At 36.2% G+C, this 23633-nt stretch overlaps 1 protein-coding gene and 1 long non-coding RNA gene across 2 annotated transcripts; one reads left to right on the top strand and one right to left on the bottom strand.

The window, feature by feature from the left end:
- Positions 1-12642: 12642 nt before the first annotated feature.
- Positions 12643-13490, bottom strand: LOC148294047 (uncharacterized). The gene is made up of 4 exons (XR_015836241.1): positions 13171-13490; positions 13012-13089; positions 12813-12893; positions 12643-12702 (listed from the first exon to the last, which is right to left on the bottom strand). It is a non-coding gene; the product is annotated as an uncharacterized LOC148294047 (long non-coding RNA).
- A 7078-nt stretch (positions 13491-20568) lies between these two features.
- On the top strand, positions 20569-23183 carry LOC110771054 (uncharacterized). Its single transcript, XM_088255373.1, has 3 exons — positions 20569-21115; positions 21251-21650; positions 21842-23183. Exons 1-3 carry the CDS (start codon positions 20977-20979, stop codon positions 22803-22805), a joined length of 1503 nt encoding a protein of 500 aa, XP_088111499.1. The 5' UTR covers positions 20569-20976; the 3' UTR covers positions 22806-23183.
- The last annotated feature ends 450 nt before the right edge of the window (positions 23184-23633 follow it).

Here is a 23633-nt window from a genome sequence, read left to right as displayed (position 1 = left end):
ATGCATGCAACATTGTCTTTAATTGTTCCAAATCTTCAATATTGGATTAACAAAAAGATGCTCTGAACACTTCTTGCCTTCCACAACATAGTTTTCCACGAACCAAGCTTCATGGAGAAGCTTTCCACGTGTCCTCTCTCGCTTGTGCAAAGCATAGTAATGCCACCAAAATAAACACTAAAACTGTATCTTTCTGCCATTAAAAGTCTCCTTGTTTCTACTTGTGGTTTGAGCGTCGTCTCACTCTCTAGCCTCTCCCAAAACTTCATGATCAATGTCCGACATAAATTATTTTTAATTCTGTATAAATATATATTTTTAGATAATTAGGTAGAGTTGTAAGGCCTGAAAACTTTCTGTAATATATGAATTCAAATTTGTCGTTTTATTCAACTTATTACTGTTCGTGTTTATTAAAAAACAGTGTTAAAATTTATCGAGACAAATATATATAACTGGTTGCATTTATGGAACAAAAAGATCACACAAAAACTAATATATAGTTCAAATGCTACATGTATTTTCATTGTCAATTTTTCATAAACATATGAGAGGTGCCACATAATTTCATCTCGAAATCTTTTTTTAACATCAATCTCGTTCCAAATTTGATGACCGCGTTGAACCTAATCACATTTCTCGACCTACTATACGAGCGAGTTTTGCTATAATAAGATAATTAAGTGGCCAACAATACGCATGATTAGTAAGTATGATGCATCAAATGAAATATTTTTATTTGTTGGTTTATATAGTAATATACAACTTCAACAAAAAATAAATTGCTAATGTCGAGCCCTTTCCTGCGTGCAAGTCTCTCTCTTACGTACTCTCTTCATCATATACGTGCATGGGCATGGGGTCCATAATTCTAGTAATTTAGTAGGAAAATCCAAAAACCGATGCCCATTTGAGCTATTAGAGTTAAGAGAAGACTTTTTTATGAAAAAATTAATCAGGACACCACGATGAAACCCAGGTCTTAATTTGTTTCGATGTAGATGAATACTCAAACTCTATCTGCTGTTGCATATAGAAATTATTCCTCATGCATAAAAGCATAGGATTATGAACCTTGTTCGAATCGATTAATAAATTATTCAATGTTTATGGGATCGAATCCTAGGTGGGTTTGTCCTTTTATGTCTGAATCAAGGTCAATAAGCTTATCTTGTTCTTACGAACATGCATGTGGGGACAGTTGATGTTTATAATCCTATAGAATTTTTTATTATTATTATTTTTCTTTCTTTTTAGAAGAGAAAGAGAGAGAAGCAAGAGGGAAAGTTCTTGTTAGAAGAGAGGGGTGAAGGAGAGAGAGAAGCATATATATGTTACTTTAAAAATTACAAACTAAAGATTCAACTCATTTTTTTCATAGGAAATTTAGAGTAGGTCACAAAATCCTTTTGAAATTTGGGAAGAAATGATCCTATTTCTTCTTTTAAGTCTAATTAATAGTGCTCTTATGTTTACTAACTGGCTCTAGCCCAGTGAAAAAGAGACTTCATTTGCAGGCTAGTGGTCTTAGGTCACTCTTTTCCTACAAAATCTTGAGGGTGGTGGCTCGCACTTGAGCTCAGTATCGGTCTGTCAATTCTAGTCCATTGCCTCTTCGGCTTCGGCTGGGAGGGGGGTGTTTGCTTGGAGTGATTATCCAGTCAGATGGTTTCCCTCTAAACCTCTTTTCTTTTTCTTTTTTCAAGTTGAATTTTGATGGTTTTGTGAAAGTCTCATCTTCCCCAGCTTCATGTGATATGTGCTGCCAGCCAACATAGGTATTGGCAAGCTTTGGGTGTAAGAAGATTCAAAACACTCTGATTATTTGCAGTTTTAAGTTTCGTCATATCTTCAGAATAATATGTATACCTACTGCATCTGCAAACACAATAATCGTAATGAAGATGACAAGGTACATGGAGTGTGAAGTTATACCCATATTGATTATCCAGAATGAAAAAATAAAATAAAAATTGATGGATAATAACTGTAGTATTATTATTATTATTGTTATAATTCTTTTTGGACTGAAATGATAACACCTATACTATATAATATGTCCTCGTTGGTGCGCGATTTGTAATTTCCTATATAAATCTATATTAGTGGTAGTTGGCAGTTGAGTGCCACGTACGTGTAAGGCCTTCTGGTTCGAGGTTGTGGTGGGTCTGCCCTTGCGCTGGTGGTGATGAGAGTTGTCAATCTCCCCATAAACTTTCGTTCACCCAAAAAAAAAAAAAAAAACTACAAATGGTTCCCTTTTATAACTATCTCTATTTCATTAATTGCATTTTGTTAATTACTTGGAAAAAATATAATGCCTCAAATTAAGGTTGCCGTTTCGATCTGTCAATTAAAAAGTTTTTTTTAAAAAACAAAAAAAAAAGTATATTTTTTTTACTTCTTGATCATGATGGAAGCTAATAAATATATTGCTATCAATATTTGTGAATTATTGGATTCAAGTTGAATCTTTTTGGTTGATCATGTTTAATCTGTCAAACAAAGTAGGGCAAATATTTGGTTATGCTCATATTTTTATTCGTCTCCAATATGGAGGTATTTATATAAGTACAACCCTAAAAAAAATAGGAAATAAATCTAAATTACAATAGAAAGTAAATCTAAATTACAATAGGACTAAATAATAATTGGTAAGTAATCAAAATTCTAACTAAATAGGGAACCAAAATCCTAACTAAGTAAGGACTCGCCAACACTCCCCCTCAAGTTGGGCAAAGATATTTCGCACGCCCAACTTGACAAGCGAGTCACAGAACATCATACTTGAGAAGCACGAATTGTAGAGAAGGTCTTTTCGTCAACCACGAGTGAAACAAGTGACAAACTAAAGCAAAGTTCGCAGCGAAAACACAAGAGCAAACCCTAAAAAATAGGGCACATAGCAGAACACAGAAACCCTGTGAACACGGCAGCAGATAAGGCAGCAGCAACAATAGCAAGGTAGGCAGTGACGACGGTAGCAAGGTAGGCGGCGGCGGCGGCGAACTAGGATTATAGGCTAGATGTATAGTGCAGCGGAAATAGGTAGTGTCTAGGGTTAGGGTAGAGACAGATCAAATCACAGTAATATCATCAGCAATGACCATGGCACATCATCGGCAATGACCATAACAACAGCAACATGAACGGCAACAATAGCAGCAACGGTAACATCAACGACAGTAGTAGAGGTAACGGCAACGACAACAGCAACAACAACAGTTTTTCCATATCAACTTTAGCTAATTCACACAGACAACTTCTCTTCACTCCTCCTCTCCCCCTGAAGAGAAGAGGTCCTCGGAGTCAAGAAATAAGCAACATCTTCATGGGAATATGTCAAGCTAATGGGGATACGTCAATAAACAAATCCTTTTCACTCCCCCTCCCCCCCTTGATGAGGAGGGGAGGAGAGCACTTAAATTGCAAGGAGAACGCAAACACAGGTCACAAGAAAACCTAGGCTCTTATACCATGTCAAACAAAGTAGGGCAAATATTTGGTTATGCTCATATTTTTATTCGTCTCCAATATGGAGGTATTTATATAAGTACAACCCTAAATAAAATAGGAAATAAATCTAAATTACAATAGAAAGTAAATCTAAATTACAATAGGACTAAATAATAATTGGTAAGTAATCAAAATTCTAACTAAATAGGGAACCAAAATCCTAACTAAGTAAGGACTCGCCAACATAATCTTGATCGAGTTTAAGTATTACTAAGACCAGATACTTATTTACTAAGTTGAATTATTGGATTTAAGTTGATCGAGTTTAATTATTACTAAGACCAGATACTTTATGTTTTTAATTTCAAATGATTTTGACCTATATTAATAAAATAATTACCCCTAGTGAAAGTTTATAACTAGAATGTCTAGTCCGAAGAAAACTATACTACAGAAAATATGTTGAAAAATTGGGAGACGGGGGTGAATGAAATATAATATTCTAACTAAACTGACTTTAAAGAGATAGCTGAAGTCATGAATGAAATTAATTATCAATATATAGAAATTATTCTTGGTCATGCTAATAATAAAAAAATGAGTTACATCTCATGCAATCCCCTTCTAAATTTTATGGGCAGGGAAACAAATTTAGAGTCAACATGGTAGATTCACTAGCCCTTTTTGATACCTGTGAAGTTCCATTGATGCCGTCTTGAGCAAGGTATGCTATAGGAGCAAATTGTTTGTTAAAAATTCTGAGAGGCTACGACAAGGTAGAAACGGGCAAAATGGCGTGCACTAGGGCTGCTAGGCAACAGTGCAAGGTTTGGTTCTCGATGAGATTCTACGGATTAATTGCAGACTTGTAAGTGTCTAGTACCTACATTCTCTGTTGTTTGATGAGTATTTGTGGCGTGAGAGATGTTTATTAAATTTGGTCTAGATGGTCTGCAAGATCCAATTCAATCCGCTCAAATCGATCGATCTAATTCAATTTAATCTAAATTTAATCGGTTTTGATGATTTGGTGGATTGGATTGGATTTCTAATTTCCAAAACCGATATGATTGGATCGGATTACGGATTTGCTTGTGACGATCCAGTCAAATCCAATATCCAATCAAATCTAGTTAGTTTCATGCTTATTTTGCTTATTAGGTAATTTTCATTAAGAAAGTTATAAACATTTTAAGTAATTTGATGGAGTTATGTTTAATATATTATAAAATCAAAATAATTTTCTCTAACATTTTATTTATATTTTATATTTACGTCTATTAAAATGTTTGATTATATTAAACTTGATGATAAATGTTTCATATTATTATATAACTAAGGGAATTTGTAGAGAAATAAGAGGAAGAGAAAGACAAGAGAATTTGTTCTCTCAAACTTATTCCATTCATCTTTGATAAGCACCTATTTATAGGCTTACAACTACAGGTATTTAACCCACAAATTACTAATTACAACAATAAGAGCATAGGTTACATATATGAAAATGTGGAGATAATGGGTGTTATGGTGGTCATCCACATTCCCATATATTTATAACACATATTTCATTATTATATTTTTTTCATTATAAAAATCGATCATCCAATGCAATCTAATTTAGATATCAATTGGGTCGTATTGGAATGGATTTAAACCTCTAATGTGATCGGATTGGAAAAATCATAATCCAATCTATATTAGATCGGATACGGATTGATGTAATTGTATTGATTTCGAACCCATATGTACATCCCTTGCCAATACGAAAAATTCATCAATCCGCCAATCCTTTTCGCTAGTGTACCTTTAATACAATTTGCGCATGTTTTAGGAGGGGCATTGGTCCGAAGTGTTTTTTATTAGATTTTTTTGGGATTTTGGGTTCATTCCACCCTCCTTGTAACAAAAAATAGAAGTTATCATGTCTAAAAAATTTGATAATTCAAGCATGAATCAAGGAATTTAAATATTTTTGTACTGGGGTATGCACGCCTATCTTACAAAGCCTAACCACATCTCAGGTTCTAAAATAATAATAAAGGTTCTAAAAGACAAATCATTTCTATTTATTTGTAATAATAAGCATAAATTTGGCTTTTAGGGCTTGGACTCATTTCTATTGATTTGTCAAAGCCCAATAGGCCAGGTGAGTTCCGAATCCAGATAAAAGAGTCGGGTCAGACTGTTTTACCAACCCCTGCAACCGTTACAGTACATAAGATAAGGCTAGAGCTGTCCATGAATGAATTCCCACCGAAACTGTCCATTTTCCAGGTTAAAAAAACAACAATTGAAAAACTTACGATAGCCGTTTGTGCTATGCTCCCTCCCTAGAGTCCCGGTTCACACTCTTGGATATAGTCTCCTCCCATGAGCATCGCATGTTTAGCCTTTACAAGTCAAATTAATGGATCGCACTCTTTCACACAACATCCCTCTCCTCCTAGTATATACCAAGTTTGCTTTATATAAATCAATGCGATGCAGACTCTACTACTTCATCAAAATTCAAAACCCAATCCTTGATTTGTCATGTCTTCTTCATCATCATCATCATCATCATCATCATCATCAACACCTCTCAAATGGCTAAGCCATGTTGTTAGCATTAGAAACTACCCCGTCGTTAACGGATTGCTGTGGCTCCAACAAGAAGTTACCAAGGCGAAGAAAAAAATTAAGTACCAGCATTCTATGATCTTTGGGAGTAGAATTTTCTGGTGCGTGCATAGAGCACGAAAGCTAGGCCAGTCCCAAGAAAGCAAAGACAACCCCAGATGACAAAAGTACTTCTGTAGCAAGCCATTCCCCATGCATTTCCCATCTTCATGATTTACTTCCCTTTGGTAAACAATAGCAGACAGATAGCCAAAAGCAAACGACCCTATTGAGATATTGGCCACAAGGAAGGAAATCATGACGATTTGAAATGCATATGGGAATGGCTTGCTACGCAAACACTTTTGTCATCTATTTTTTAACTTCCAAGGAAAACCCAAATTTTAAAATATGTTGCCTCATAAGATACTTTGTCCTAATATTATTAACTAAATTACAAAATATGAAATCTACCTTCATATTTTATATTATAATATACTAGTTCCGATTGGGTTTTTATATATATTAAGAAAAAGAAAAAGAAAAAGAAAATGGGTGTAGTTGTGTTTTATGAAATTAGGACACTTGTTCTCATTTTGTTTCTTATTTTATATATTTTTTAATATAAAATATTGTTAGTTTACTCATTTAATGTTTAAGTTCATTTCTTACTATTTTCTTAAAATAAGGGATTTTTTTGTTATTTTGAATGTTTTCCATTCTTTTCCTCTGGCTTTATATATAGATTTACAAGCATGTGTATTTGTTTTGTACTTATAGATTTACAATTTTTTTTCTAGTTTATTCAGAAAGAAAACAATAGACTTATGCTTCCCATGCAATATATTCAAACCGGTTCCGTACTAAATTAGCTTTGCATGTGACTCTGCGTAGATTTTGATTAAAATCTACGCAGGAACAGAACCAAACAAGAATACGAAGGAATAAACAAAGTATTTGTTAATTCATTGGAAATGGGGAAATTATATGCAGTGGATATATAGATGTGAAGAATGATTCCGGATATTACATATAAATTGCAGTTCTTCATACGTAGTCCCAAGAGACCCACGGTCGTTTTAAGATTTTTAGAAGTCTTAAGTGCCTTGGGGCCCCCAATATAATGGGGTTCACCTCTATTAGATAGGTGGTACATAATGTGGTATATAAATGTGGTATGCCTATCATTTTTCAAATATAAACTGTCGACCCACCCAGTGTCAGGTAGAGAGGCTAGCTAGACTAGAGTATATGTTCTTACTCACGGGAGTGTTCCTCTTGATCATTGTGATTTCATGGTGGTGGGAATAAGCACTGAGGAGATCAGAAACAGCTTTTTGAGCCCTGCTGTTTCCCACAGAGACAACGTGTTGGTGAGTTATATCAACTCGTCACGGCAAACAAACCATGAAAAAAATGAAAGAAATAACAGAAAAAGTCAAGATGACGAGAGTAAAATAAGATAGGGCACATTAAAAACTTACATGATTTTTTAATATGCACGTGTTCACGGAGAGTTTTTGCTTTCACTACATAAGAGCAACAAATACATATAAGAAGCAGATTTAGGTTAGATAAGTTGATCAAAAGAGTATGTTTGTCCCCTTGCACGTGAGTTTTTATCCCCTTTCCCATACATTAACGGTGCGTTTGGATGAGGGAATAAACTTGAAATTTTGACAAAAATCAGAATTTCTAAATTATCATAAACTAATTCCTATGTTTTGATTTAAAAAAAAAATCTAGAAATTCCCTGTGGGAAAAAAACATAGAATTTGGAAGAATAAATCTGAAATTTAAATTATATCTAAATAGTTGTTATTTCTAAAATTCCAAGATTATAAATGTTAAATTCCATATTTAAATCCATTAGCCAAATAAGAAACTTTACAAATTCTAAAACATTGATTTCCGTCATTTTAAATTAATTTATGAATTCCTCAATACTTTTAATTTTCCTCATCCAAACACATAGTTTTGGAATATTGCTTTGTAAAATATATAAACAAGAATAGTCGCTCCAATACATATATCCTCATCGATCATGCCTTGTTTAGTTAATTACTTAATCCCTTACCATTTGGAAGGAGGGATTTGAAAGAAAGGATTTGGATTTGAAAATAAGGCTAAATTTGCTAAAAAACAAGAACCACATTAGATATGGAATGTATTTGAAATAACTAGAGTATATTTGAAATGGATTTGAAATTAATATATCCAAGGAAACATTTGAAATTCATTTGTTTTTTCTTTTCTTTCTTGTCCAAATCTTGGCATACAAGGGTTGTAATAGCCTAAATTAAAAATTTTACCTTATAGTGCCATCTAAATCTATAAATATGGAATCCCTCCATCCAAATGGCCAAATGAAGCCTAATTTTCTTCATTTTTTAATATTTTATTTTTCATTTTCTAGGTTACATTTCTTAGTTTCATCCTTGCAAAAACTACTCTCTCTCGGCTGGTTTGAAAGCCGGTGGCTCCACCCACCATCCCACCCCTTGTGCGTGATTTTCCTATGCTCTCTAATCAAATCGACTCCCTTTCATTTCTCTTTGCCTTTTGTTGCTGCTTCTACTAGTGGCTTCTCCTTTTAGCAACTATCAAATCCCTATACGGGTAGTCCTCAATTTCCCTAAAATCCCTTACCCGAAATTTTAAATTTTCCCCCTTTCCTTCCCCATGTTATCCTCCCCCATTTTCACATCTCTCCCTTTCATATCTCCCTCCTATCCATCTATCACTCAAACTCCTCATCTCACTATTCGATCTGGACGCACCCTATGCTACAACAACTTGTCTTTATAAACGTGTGTTAGGATTTTGGCTAAGCTATATTCTTAGCTTTCTTTGACAAACAGGTAAAATTTGATTGTAATTTCTTATGCACCTAATCAAGCTCAATAAGCTAGACTAATCTAGGTTAGTGCTAAGATAATCTATTGTGACTGAGATCAACTTCAAGATGGCTCGATGCAATCAAAGCTTATTAAAGGTAATTCATTTATGCGTTGCAAGCATTGTTGTGTTTGTTAGATTTTCTATATAAGCGTCCATGATCTTTCACACAACCTAAAATACATAGAAGACATACTTGGTATCATCTTCCTTGAGTACACGATCTCAGAACTCATTCAATTGCAGCAGCGGCAACACAAGCAAAAGACACGAACGGCTTAAGACTTCTGCTCTCTCCAAGAAACAGTTTCAACTCTCTCTTTATGATGAGATTACGGTTAGAGAATGTGTTTGATGAGAGCAGGGTTTTAAGCTTATATAGGGCTAGGTCAAGTCGTCTTTACTCATCACCAAGGTCTGACTTGACTAACACTCTAAGCCCATCAAGCCACGGTTCATGCAAGTGGAAATAAATAGGACCCCTTTAATTGGCTTCAAAACTTTCCTTATTTCACAAGGTTTTGGGCCTCAAGGTATACCCGAATTTAAATTCTTATCAAACATTATATAACTTAGTATCTAGTGCATCGATCAAAATAGGAATATAACATTCTCCTACTAGATCAAGTACTAGAGCACTAAGCTTCTATATCGCAAAAGTTTGATAATCTTTATTGGCCATGAGTTTAAAATAGTTAAATCTTTCCCTTCAAGCTACAGTGAAAAGCAATTAGACAAAAAGAACTATAGACAAGCACTGCTCTACTTTAGCAAGACAGGTCATCTATAATCACATAATGCAATCTCAAATCACATGAAGCACCTAAAAATGTGAACCTTAACATGTACTGATCCGTAATGTGAATCTTTATGCTTTTCAGTACATATACCCTTTTATGAGTTAGCAAGAGTCAATCGGAAATGTTATTAAAACTATAGTATCTCAAACAAACCATAAACTCACATGCATAAACAAAATGCATAATAAGTTTAAGGCTTTTTATCACAAATGGTCCTTGACGTTTACGAAATTATCGCGAATGGTCCTTGAGGTTTTTTTGTGACACTAATAGTCCTTAACGTTAGGAATTTTTATCCCAAATGGTCCTTCCGTTAGAAATTCTGTTAAGTTTATGATGTGGAAGATAAGTGGAGCCCATATGTCCAATCACATCGTGACATGTGGATTGAATAAATAATAAAATATTTTTTGTATGAAAATCCATTAAAAATCCATTTAGCCGCTCTATCTCCCTTTCCCTCTGCCCTCTCTCCTCCCTGTGCTCTCCCTCTCCCTCTGTTATTTTCTTGCCTCTACAACCCGACTACCCCATGCCCACCCGCAACCCACCCCTCTCTCCCCCTATGCTCTACCTCTCTCCTCCCTGTCCTCTACTTCTCCCTCAGTAAAAATAATAATATAACTCATATATAGTAATTAGATTTCCCTGCATAACATCATCGTCTGATAGGGATACACACAATATTGCATAACCCACAACCTGAGAATACAACATGGAGCTGAAGCAAGGTATAAAGTAATTAGATTTCCCTGCAATATGTGTCTGATTTTCTATTTGTATAGTTGTATATATATCATAACCCACAACCTGAGAATTCCCTTTTGTTTTTTTCTTGCCCACTGTCACCCGCAAGAAAAAATGGTCTCTGGGATTCTTTTAATGGTCTCTGTTTTTTTAACGCTGCTACCCGCAAACCGCAACTCCCCTACCCTCTCCCTCTGTATTTTCTCTCCTCCTCTACTCTCCCCCTCTATTTTTAATTATTTTAAGTTTTTGAATAAATGTTTGTGTAAAAGGAAATGTGAATCTACCTTGTGCAAGTGATTATTTTGCAAAATATACAGAGGGAGAGGGGTGGGTTGCGGGTGGGCATGGGGTGGTCGGGTTGTAGAGGCAAGAAAATAACAGAGGGAGAGGGAGAGCACAGGGAGGAGAGAGGGCAGAGGGAAAGGGAGAGAGAGCGGCTAAATGGATTTTTAATGGATTTTCATAAAAAAAAATATTTTATTATTTATTCAATCCACATGTCACGATGTGATTGGACATATGGGCTCCACTTATCTTCCACATCATAAACTTAACAGAATTTCTAACGGAAGGACCATTTGTGATAAAAATCCCTAACGTTAAGGACTATTAGTGTCACAAAAAAACCTCAAGGACCATTCGCGATAATTTCGTAAACGTCAAGGACCATTTGTGATAAAAAGCCTAAGTTTAAAGAGCTAAATAGTTAAAATGGTAGAAATTGTTCAATAATCAAAACTGTCAACCAAATTAATATCCTTAAATGCATATTCCTCAATCCCGAAAATAGCAAAATTAGACATACTAGAAAATTATCAGAATGGAAAATAAGACTCCCACTAGATTGCCACATCAAAGCTAGGAAATAATCTCATGCTCTCAACATGTCTCAGAAAAGCTTATGAAGTTAGAAACTTTGTAAATGGATATGCAATCATATCTTGAGTTTTGATATGATCAAACATGACTAGTTTGTCTCACTACTACAAAAATTGCAATAGACGACGGTAATCCACCGTCGTGTATTCCGTTTTTTAACCGTCGTGAAATCCACCGACATCTTTTGATGCATAAAACCACGACGGTAAATCCCCGTCGTCTATTATTTGTAAAGACGACGGTTTTTCTCAAAACCGTCGTCTATTTCATATAATAGACGACGGTTCTTTAATCAAAACCGTCGTCTTTACACCTAATAGACGACAGTTTTGAGAAAAACCGTCGTCTATTATATGTAATAGACGACGGTTTTGAGAAAAAACCGTCGTCTATTAGGTGTAAAGACGACGGGTTTTTTTAAAAAGAATTGTGTTTTATTATATCCAAAGACGTCGGTTTTGTTAAAAAAGCATCGTTGATTGTATATAAAGAAGATGGTATGGTGTTACATTTTTAGTTATTTTTAGTTTTTTGTTTCCTATGATTCTATACAACAATTTTAACTAGAATACCAATTATAATGCTGTATTAATAAATACATACACTCAAAAATTATTTCTTTCATAAAACTTGATGATTCAATAGTTATTACATAGTCAACCAATTTTTGTTCCATTACATACATACTTCCTACCTATAATTAGAAATAATGGAGCTCACAAATTTTGCTAATTTGATTTTAACTTCATCAATTTGTTCTTCAGTGTATGAGTTGGCTTTGCCTTCGTGCACATTTTCCAAGCTGCTTTATTCCCCTCCCAGCAATATCAGCAACAGGTTATGTGCAGATCTGAAATCATAGTTGCAGATGATTCTCAATTAACAAAGAGGAAAACCATTTTCTTTTATAACTTTTGTTTTGAAATATATAACAAAATGCAAACCATTGATGACAACAGTTACAAATTGGACTAACACTATTTCACAATGAAGCAACAGTAACCTGTTCAGATATGTCATCAATAACCTTCTTGTCACCAGCACCATCAAGAATTACAGTGTCATCTTTTGAATTTGTGACCTGTAGTATTACCCCATTCGTTAGGAGAGTGGAAGAAAAACAAGATATGGAAAAATATCATTAAATCGAATGGGAAACTCCATTAAAAATTCTCCTCATCAAAGAACTACATGTCATGGTTAGACTGACAACAACGCAAACAAAACCTCAAGTATATCAAAGCTCACCTTTTTGCAAGTACCGAGCATATTCAATTCCACTTTGTCAAGATTCAACCAAGCTCCTCTCCTCAGTAATAATCTAAAATACAAAAGAGATGTCATTTCCAGGTCAATAAAATTCAAAAGAGATGCATTTGATTAGGTCAGGTAATAATAATACAAAGCTAATAATAAGAAAAATAAACTTACAGAACCCCCAGTGAGAACGGCAAGATCCTGGAGACTGGATTTCCTATTTTCACCAAAACCAGGGGCTTTGATTGCACAGACCTGTAGCAAATCACATTAGATTAGCAAAAGCTGACTTCCCTACACAAAGAACCAAACGATTACATAGGAAAGAAAAAAAAAACCTCAAACAAGAGCATAAAAACAACTGAAAGCAAACCTTGATTCTAGCACGAAGCTTATTTAGAATAAGGTCACTCTCCACATATGTGGCGACAATCAGCAAAGGCCTTTGCTTCTGAAAAGGAGGAGCAAAAGTTTGTCAACCAATTGAAAAAAGAAAAAAAAAACTAGTGAACCTAACCAGAGAAATGCTAACCTGCAAAGCCAACTCCAATACTTTAACCACGACATTAATACTTGAGATTTTCTTCTCATGGATTATGATTAGAGGATTTTCCAATTCCTATCAGCACATACAGTTGTTTGAAGATAATCAGCATCAAGCAAAAAGGGACTTGAGGTGCTGCTAACTTTAACAAGCAGCCCTCTAACAGTTTCAAGATATAGTTATCGCTGAGTCAAACTAAAACTTACACATTTCTGATTTTTTTGGTTGGTGATGAAATAAGGGGATATGTAGCCCTGTCTAGCTTCATTTGGGAATAAAAAAACTAAAATAAAATTAGTTGGAGTAGTGCTACTTCCAAGTTGTTGTATTCCCCTCCCCTGTAACAATATCAGCAACAGCAAGCCCTTCTACAAGACTTGCAAAATTAACATCAAACTCCACAAACACAAATCTTACTTCAGCAGTCATGTTGTTTTTGTCCATGCACAGTGCGTCTTGTGTGAGCTGCTCTAAGAAAAGATAACCATAAACAAAGTATTCCTGAAAATAACAATAGGGATAAAAAGCAGAGCCAAAGTAAGAGAATGGGTTTAACTGAACTACTCCAATTATCTATAATCAATACCTAAATCCAAACCTATAACCCATACCAACAGCAGCAAATCTGAACTCAAAAACAAAGATTCCTTTAATTCTTTTAAAGAAACATACATATATATGGTAACAGCCATTCTCTGTGGCCATTTCAGCCACTTCTTCTTTCTCCAATCTGCCAAACTAAAGTGTATTAGAATTGCTTTGAGTATTTTAAATAACCCTTTTCTTCACGAACTAAAAACCATAAAGCATGCATCTTTGTTTTCTGTTTTTTTTTTTTCAGTCATTAAAATTAGGGACTTTCAAAGGAATTAAGGAAACAAAGAGGGCCTTACTTGCATTGATGTTCGGCTTTGGGGAGCTTCGAACGGAAATTTTCTCAACCATGGATCTATTAAATTTATCTTCTCTGTTCCTCTGCCCTGCCCTGCTCTTTTGATAATTACCAAAATCAACAACCCAATGAGTGCAGCCGCACTTTGGCTACCCATGAGAATCCCGGAGAGTCTGAGATCCATGGGAACTGAAGGATTCAAAATATCCTCGATGCAAACAAAAAATCATGAAAATTTGCATCGAATTTTTAGACAACAAATCAGAAGAAGCCTAAGCAAACTCCTAGAAAAGTAACTTCGTACCTTTCTGGTCCACGAGGAAGAAGATCTAATCTAAAGCTTATGAAATGGAAGATGGGAATCCAGATGGGGGCTTAAAAATGGTCGCGATGAGGAAGGGTAGCTTCCATGGGCAGCGCGAGGGAGATGACGAACGCGGCAAGATCGGTGACCTGAACGGCTCGACGGAGATGGCGATCAAGGCAAGTTCGGTGGACGGCGCGAGGGAGATGTGCTTCATAGATGTGAGAAAGGGTTTTCTTCTGAAAGGTCATGATGTAGTACATTGTTTGAGAGAGCGTGGGTTTTCTGAAAAGCTCCGCGCTCGCGAACTTAAAAGTTAAATTTTGTTTAGCGCCTCCTAAAAACACGACGGTTGTAATAAGGTATCGTCGTAACTTTATAAATTAACTCGAAGCATCAGCGTATTAGGCACCTTATCACGACGGTATTATAACACTCGTCGTCTTTTAAAATACCACGACAGTTTTTATATAAACGGTCGTCTATTGGGTGTCGTTGTTTAACATAATTGTAGTAGTGTCTGCTACCTTCTCCCGCACTATTAAATATGTTGAAGTCCAGACGACATCTTGTTGTTCAAGCAGTGAAAAACAACCGTAGTGTTGTCATTGTATATCTGTACTAGTCTTGAAATTGAGTCCACCACCTTAATGTCTTTGATAAAATTCCATAGCCATACTGCATGAGAAGTGGCTTCACAGCAAGCTACGTATTCTAAAAACACAATTGAACTCGAAACACCATATTGTTTAGCACTCTTCCAGGCAACAGCTGCTCCTGCCATCTTGGAAAGAAAACCTGAAGTAGAGATGTAATCATCCTCTGCATTTCCAAGATACGCATCAGCATAACCAACAAGCTCCAAATTCTCTCTGTCTGTAAATCAACATGTAAGCCTTTGTTCTCCGTAGATATCTTAGAATCTTCTTTCCAGTTATCCAATGTTGCATTCCCAAATTTGACTAAAATCTCCCCATGTTGCTAATGCACAAGGCTAGGTCTTGCCTTGTACACACTTGTGCGTACATTATGCTTCCAACTAGAGAAGCATACGACTTATTCCTCATCTCAGCTTATTCTTCTTTATTCTTGGGGCAATGCTCTGTCACGCCCCAACTCAGGGGTATACGTAACCTTGGGTTAAGTCGTGATTCACACCTTAATTATAAAATTTAATAAAAATTAAAACTAAAACGTGAAGAAACATTTAAATAAATAAATAAATATTTCACATAGAATATTCAGCGGAAATGAAAACATCTGAAATCTTAAAATTTTACATTATTTTACAAGTTAGAACTACTTAAGAGAGTTCACTAAAGGAGTAGGTCATTATTCATCCACAAGCTATGTACACAATACATTCTATAGATATGCCAAAATCATCACAACCTCTATATTTTAGATTCAGTACCTGCAAAATCTGTTAGGGGGTGAGCGAAACCACAACTCAGTAGGGACATAAACCTTTTTTTTTACAGGAAATTGATATAATTAAATTAAGTGACATACAATCACATAGTCAAATATTACATTATTAATAATAATGCATGAATACTCTTCATCTAATCCCGTTAATTCATATAACTGGACAAGCAGACCTGCACGTCCCATACCATGCTTATACCACTTGGTCCCGAATGCCCATTTATATGAACTAACACTCATCTCAACCATCCCATAATTCCCCTTTTGTTAGTCATCTTGTCTAACTCCCTGTCGCCACTCCCAATCACCAAATAAAAACCATGTGCACTGTGGGATCCCTGAGACTTGATACCTGCCAAGAGTTAGACTTAACTACACAAAAGACTATTTCCATTACCCTATTTTCCATAATTATTTTCTCCACCCAACATCTTCAACTAATTTCCATGACATGATAATTATGCATTTCACATATCCATATATCCCACAACAATGTAGCCATTTAAAATATCACAAATGCATATATAATTATGCCAACATTATTCAAATAGTTAAGAGTACGTAAACACACGCAATACAAGGAATGTCAACCAAATTGTACCACGCATAATATAATGCTCACGAAATTTAATTAAAACAATCTCTGTAAAAGGTCCCCAAGAAACCCCTACCTTGACACCAAAACTCTTGCTAGAAATGTAAGGTGTTTCCCAATTTTCCACCGCATTCACAAACTCAGTTTTTCACTCTTTTTCTTACTTCTCTTTACTACTATTTCTCTCTCATACGTTTTTTTTCCCGTTTGCTATGCAAGTAATGTTCTATATATATATATAGGGAATATGTTGGCAGTAACTCCTTTCCTATTGGATGGTGTTTGGCGGTTTACAAATACATACCATTCAAGTTATATTTATGTGGTCTAGCTTTGCAGATAAGATAGTTTCCAATTCCTCCAATCCTATACAACTTTTCTTGGTGAATTGACAAAGCTGGTATATAGTCATGCTTACTTAGCATTTGTTTTTCTTTGACACGTAACTACACATATATAATAAAATAAAATAAGATATAAATATTAATTAGTACACAAAATGGTTATATCCGAATTGATCCATTGAGATTTCAACAATGGGCCTTCTTGACGATTTCAGTCTGAAAAATTAAGATTACAGTTATATGAATGAGCTTTCTTATATATATATATTTAACCAAGAGAATTACTTATAAATACATAACAATTATCTTTCTTTAATTTTAAAAACATGAACTCTCATATGCTCCATCTTCATATCTCCTTTAGCTAAAGGACCTTTTGTCTAGAACACATACTCATGTCAAAACGCTTGAGTATCTTTTCAATGTATGTTTTATGCGACAAACCTAGCAGACCTCAAGCTCGGTCTCTTTGAATTTCAATACCTAACACAAAAGCAGTTTATCCTAAATCCTTCATCTTAAAATTGTTTGAAAGTAGCTCTTTAGTGCCTTTCAATAAATTGTGATCATTTATAGCCAAAAGTATATCATTGACATACATCACTAGAAAAATAAATCGGCTCCCACACTTCTTCAGATAAATGCATTGATCGGCTATGTTATCTTCAAAACCATAGGATGAGACAGTTTGATGGAATTTGACCTCCTGCTTGCTTGCTTTAGTCCATAAATTGCCTTGTCAAGTTTGCAAACCATATGCTATTTTCCCTCCTTTGCAAGCCCTTCAGGTTGCCTCATAAAATTTGCTTCTTCAAGTTCACCTTTTAGGAAGCTAGTTTTTACATCAATTTCATGTAAAAAGCAAGTCATAATGCTCCACCAATGCCATAATTATGCGGAAAGAATCTTTGGTGGAAATTGGAGAAAACGTCTCAGTGTAGTCAATTCCACCATTTGGGTGAATCCTTTTGCTACCAATATAGTCTTAAATCTTTCAATTTTTCTATCATTATCCTTCGTTGTTTTAAACACCTATTTCGAGCCTACCAAATTATGGCTCTTGTGAGATCAACTAATTCCCATACTTGATTATTCTTCATGCATTCGAGTTCATTTAACATTGCTTCCCTCCATTTTTCTGCATTCTGACTCTCCATATCTTCTTTAAAACTTGTTGGATCAGCCTCATCTCTAATGTCAAAATCTGCTTCCTGTAAGTACACATAATCTGAATTTGCTGTGTGTCACATCCCGGATCGCTCCGCCGTAGTATGATATTGTCCGTTTTGGCCCCCCTATCTACCATCGCGGTTTTGTTTCTGGGAACTTACGAGCAACTTCCCAATGGGTTACCCATCCTGGGATTGCTCTAGCCCCAACTCGCTTAACTTCGGAGTTCCCATGAATCCGAAGCCAGTGAGCTCCCAAAAGGCTTCGTGCTAGATGGAGGCGAGCATGTACATATAAGGCATATCACCCCCTCTCCGTTGGTCGATGTGGGATGTTACAATCCATCCCCCTTAGGGGCCCGACGTCCTCGTCGGCACACTCGCACCACACGTCAGAGTGGCTCTGATACCAAATTGTCACATCCCGGGATCGCTCCGCCGTAGTACGATATTGTCCACTTTGGGCCCCCTCTCTACCCTCACGGTTTTGTTTCTGGGAACTCACGAGCAACTTCCCAGTGGGTCACCCATCCTGGGATTGCTCTAGCCCCAACTCGCTTAACTTCGGAGTTCCCATGAATCCGAAGCCAATGAGCTCCCAAAAGGCCTCGTGCTAGATGGAGGCGGGCATGTACATATAAGGCACATCACCCCCTCTCTGTTGGTCGATGTGGGATGTTACACTGTGGATCTTCTTGGTTTGTCATATCTTCTCAACTGCATTGGTTCTGCAAAATTTTCTGGTTGAGGATTTTCTGTAGCTTGTTCTTGTTGTTGGTCAACTGGTTTTTCGAACTGTGGAGGGTTCAATTGATCATTCTGATGGGCTAGTGTGATATCACTTAAGGGAATCAATGGTATAACATCTGGTTCAACATTCTCAATCACATCTACATCCCTTTCTTCTTCAAAAATAAAATCTTCATTCCCTGTAGCATTCTTCTCATGCTCTATAAAATTTGTACAACCAATCTCAACAATTCGAGTACCATAATTTGGACAGTAAAATCTAAAACCCTTTGATCTTGTAGGATAACCAATAAAATGGCCGATAATCGTTTTAGGATCAAGCTTATTCTTTTGAGGGATATAGATTCTAGCTTCAGCCTTGCAACCCTATATATGAAGATGTCGCGGGCTAGAATGTTTGTGTTGAGCCCAACAAATATGGTGGTGGTATTGTGCTAGTTCACAACCCATCATGTATTTGGCCTTTGTATTCTTTCTTGTTTTTGAATACAAACAAATATGAGGTTTTCTCACACACACTAGCAAGGTGTCACCGAGGTTCTAACCTAAGACCACTGGTCTGCAAATCAAAGTCATTTTTTATTGGGCTAGATCCCATTGAAATCTTCTGGACAAAAAGAAACGTATGAAATTTATTGAATAAGAGGATAAATAATTTTTTCCGTTCTTAGTTTGATACATTTTCTTGAAAAAGTAAATTGAGGAGATACTTTCAGAAGCCAATTACTATTTGTTACATGGCCTGAGAATCTAACCAAATGTTACATGTGAATTGTTAATCACAAATTAAACTTCTATTGCAGCTAGCGCAGGTAAGTATAGTTCCTCCATTCATTTTGTATTTTTTTTGGTCTGAGTCCATACATTTTGTTTATTTGCTCTTACTTTAGGTGGTCTTTAATCTAACCTACCACCTCCTCCACATCGGTCCAAATCCCCGAAATAATGGAAAAGCAAAAACTTAAGGCATTGTTGTACAATAATGAAGGTATTTTACTTATATTATTGAGTGCGAATAGACATTGCAAACTAACCAAGCAATCCCTAAATTGACTAAGAAAAGGACTAACAGATAGAGATAGAGTAATGCTGCAATACAAAGCAATTACACATTACACAATCTTATATTATAATTAATCTGAATTATATTGCACTAACTAATTTATTATATGTAATAAGAGATTTGTAGGCCAAGTGAGTACGATTCTCACATCTTGCAAAACGCAAATCTGAGTAAATCTGAGTAAATGTAAATTTTTACCGCAAGTAAGACCGAGTCAAAGTCGGGAAAGAATCTAATTTATCTAGTTGCTCAATGTGAAGCGAAGCCAGCCACCAGAGAGAGAGAGAGAGAGAGAGAGGGAGCGAATTTCTAGAAAAAAGTGTAGGTAGAGGGAGGAGAGAGTACGTGTGCATCGGGTGAGTGTAGTGTCTCGTGGGTTTTGGTCGACATGTCAAGCGGTACCAGTCTTCTCCTGTCTTTGTATTATCAACTTTCTCTCTCTGTCACTCACTGACAGTCTTTCATGGGCCCCACTCCTCTCTCTCTGCCCACTCAGCTCTCACGGACGGCACCACCCTCTCTCTCTCTCTCTCTCTCTCTCTCTCTCTCTATCTTTTTTAGAGCTCATATGGTCCTCATACAATTATGGCATAATCATTTTTCACCTCATCAATTGCTGGCTGTAAAGGCAACTCACTTTTCTTTCTCTATATCTATAGCCTTTACCCTTTTCAAATCAAGCCTTTGATTTCATCTTTTAAAACTTTCCCACTTTTATTTTTTTAAGCTCGTGTATGCACGAAGATTAGTTTTCACCACATTTATAAGGAAAAAAAAGAAGAAAATATTGATTTATATATATATATATATATATATATATATATATATATTATTGAGTAAAAGGAGAGAATGGGGTCTAGCGGTCCAGCTGAGTCTATGGCTGACCGACTTTGGGAGAGCAGCCGTATGAGATAAAGGAAGGAGAGAGAGAGAGAGAAAGAGAGAGAAGAAATATTCTCTTTTGCTTTCATTTTCTGTATGTTTGGCATTTTTCTTTCCAAGTTCAAGCAAAGTAAAAAGTTTTCCCAGAAAACAAAAAGAGCTTCATTTTGGGTTCTTAACTTGTTCTCAGCGATCCAAAATTCCAATACATGCACTGAGATTTCTTGTATTGTCTTCTTAATTATAGTAGTAAATCCTTTTGTTTTTTAATTTGTTTTAGTAGTTTTAGCTTCTTCTCTTGTTCCTTCTTTTGTCTTAGCAAGTTTTAGACCGCAACCCCGTTACTTCTAATTACTTCAGATTCAATATGATGTCCGAAGATGGGCTCTCAATTCCCTCCACCATCAAAGGGTTAGCTCAAGAACTAAGTTCCAGCCCTAACCCTAACCCTAATGCCGATAATCAACTCAAGAGGAAGAGGAATTTACCTGGAACTCCAGGAAAGTGTATTTTTATCTCCACCTTGCAACTTCACACACTTCACTTCTTTAGCTTTGTCTATTGATCAACTCAATCTTCATCTTGTATTCTTTTTTTGAACTTTTTGTTTGATATTGGTTACTTCAATAATTCAATTGCAGATCCAGATGCAGAAGTCATAGCTTTGTCCCCAAAATCTCTAATGGCCACAAACCGATTCGTTTGCGAAATTTGCAACAAGGGGTTCCAGAGAGACCAGAACTTGCAGCTTCACCGACGCGGCCACAACCTTCCATGGAAGCTCAAACAAAGATCAAACAAAGAAGTGATTCGAAAGAAGGTGTACGTGTGCCCGGAAAGGACATGCGTGCACCACGAGCCTTCCCGAGCACTCGGAGACCTCACCGGAATCAAAAAGCACTTCAGCCGAAAGCACGGTGAGAAGAAATGGAAGTGTGAGAAATGCTCAAAGAAATACGCAGTTCAATCGGATTGGAAGGCTCATAGCAAGGTTTGTGGGACTAGAGAGTATAGATGTGACTGTGGCACACTTTTTTCCAGGTAACTGTTTTTCCAACATATTCTCTTTAATTATAACAAAAATTCCCTACTTTATGTGATTAATTTGGGAAAATAATTAATATATATATTTAATGCTCTCATCACGTAGAGGCTTTAATGGGGGTTCTATTTGAATTTAAAGCTTTATGCACATTTCGGGTATCGATTGTTTACCAAATTTTGTTACACAGGAAGGACAGCTTCATAACTCATCGAGCTTTCTGTGATGCATTGGCGGCTGAAGAAAGTGCAAGGTTTGGTTCAGCTTCAACTACCAATATGAATCCAAGCTTCATCAATGGGTGCAATAATATTACCAACATTAACCCTCATCATCAAACACCAAGAATCCCTCATTTTATACCAATGTTTCAGCAAGAATTTGCTGGCTCAGACCCTGCTGCCGCCAACAATTCTCATCTCAATTCCAATGCTTTTATGCCGGAATTGGTGCCGACAGCTTCTATGGACATGTTTGGATCTTCATCGTCATCGCAGACGCAGTGGCTCATCAACAACAATAAGTTCCCGGAAGAGGCATCGTTTAATCTCTCCATGTCATCTTCGTCGTTGGCTCGGGGACTTAAGGAGGAATTAGAAGAATCCAAAGGAAGTTTGTCTGAAACGATAAGTGCTTCTGCTACCTCTTTCTATAACAACAACAATCACCAACACCAACCCATGTCAGCCACAGCACTTTTGCAAAAAGCAGCTCAAATGGGATCTACAAGAAGCAACAACAACAACAACCCAGCAACAACATTCAACGACACTGCCTTTGGTTTCATGAGCACATCGTCCAATTCTTCCAACATGTCAAACCAGCTCAGTTCATATGGCCACCACCACAACAAAAATGAAGTTGAGAGCTTCAATGATTTGGTGAATTCCATGTCTTCTTCAACTCCAGCAACCACAATTCGAGACGGATCGTTGTTCTCTAGCTCCTTCTTGAGCAACAAACACTTGATGATGAATATGCCTGGAGCAGCCAATCTGATAAAACAAAGCCAAAGTGAGCAAAGTAGTCTAACTAGAGATTTTCTCGGAGTAGGAGGCGATGCGATTAGCGGAGTGCCCTTCTTTCAACAAGAGCTAGCCAAGTTAGCTTCAATGGGTGACTTGAGTCAATACACTAGTAGTGGTCATCAATGAGATCCCTATACATCAATTACAAAGCTACTTATAAGAGAGCCTTTGTTGGTCTCTATATACTAGAGTTTTATTAGATGAAATGTATACCAATGGAAACTAGATTAAGAGGATAACGAGTCTGAGTTTGCACTCAAAAAAACAAGTGAGTCAACTCGGAGAGAGAGAGAGAGAGAGAGAGAGAGAGAGAGAGAGAGAGAGGGGGGCCAGTGCATGTTCATGTTGGGAGAGAGAGGGACTAAACAAAAAGAGACTTCATTGGCTTAAAGAGAGGGCCCTCCATGCATGTAGTAGATTTTTTTTTCTTTTGTGTTTTCATCTTTGGAATTTTAGTCTTTCTTGTCATTTCATTTGATAAAGGCTAAAGTTTAAATTGTGTCATGTTTGGTTGTGTGACCTATGTCACTGCCTTTTCCCACTGTCAACATTTCCCACCGTCAATTTTAAATAAAGGAATCTAACGTACGTGGGTGTGGGCCTAATTAGCCTATTCACGTTCAGCTAAATGATAGCAGAAAAGTTTAATGACAATGGAGTTGGCTCTGTTTATTATTAAGATTTGAGGTAATTTGCATTCCCAAGTAATAATGTTAGGTTAAATATACAATTAACAAACGTTTGTCAATTGTTGGCCTTACCTAATATGCCTTACTATGCGACATGCTTGTGATTTATAACTCTAATATGAGCTTAATTAGCCAAGTTGGTTAGAGCGGATATACTTCCTACTCTGCATCCAAGTTTGAATTAAAACAAATTATTGCTTGTATAACCTTTAATCCAGTCTTTTATTCCTTGATTAAACAATGAAGCATTTAATTTTTATGTAAT

The sequence above is a fragment of the Prunus avium genome, chromosome 6, assembly GCF_965620075.1.
Source record: "Prunus avium chromosome 6, drPruAviu1.hap1.1, whole genome shotgun sequence".
NCBI lineage: Eukaryota > Viridiplantae > Streptophyta > Magnoliopsida > Rosales > Rosaceae > Prunus > Prunus avium.
The sequence above is the reverse complement of the archived record's forward strand: the minus strand, read 5'-3'. Positions and strand labels throughout refer to the sequence as shown.

Coding starts and splice junctions, on each gene's coding strand:
- LOC110771054 (XM_088255373.1), top strand. CDS start 20,977: ATGATGTCCGAAGATGGGCTCTCAATTCCCTCCACCATCAAAGGGTTA. Junction 21,116..21,250: donor ACCTGGAACTCCAGGAAAGT/GTATTTTTATCT, acceptor ATTCAATTGCAG/ATCCAGATGCAGAAGTCATA. Junction 21,651..21,841: donor TGTGGCACACTTTTTTCCAG/GTAACTGTTTTT, acceptor TTTGTTACACAG/GAAGGACAGCTTCATAACTC.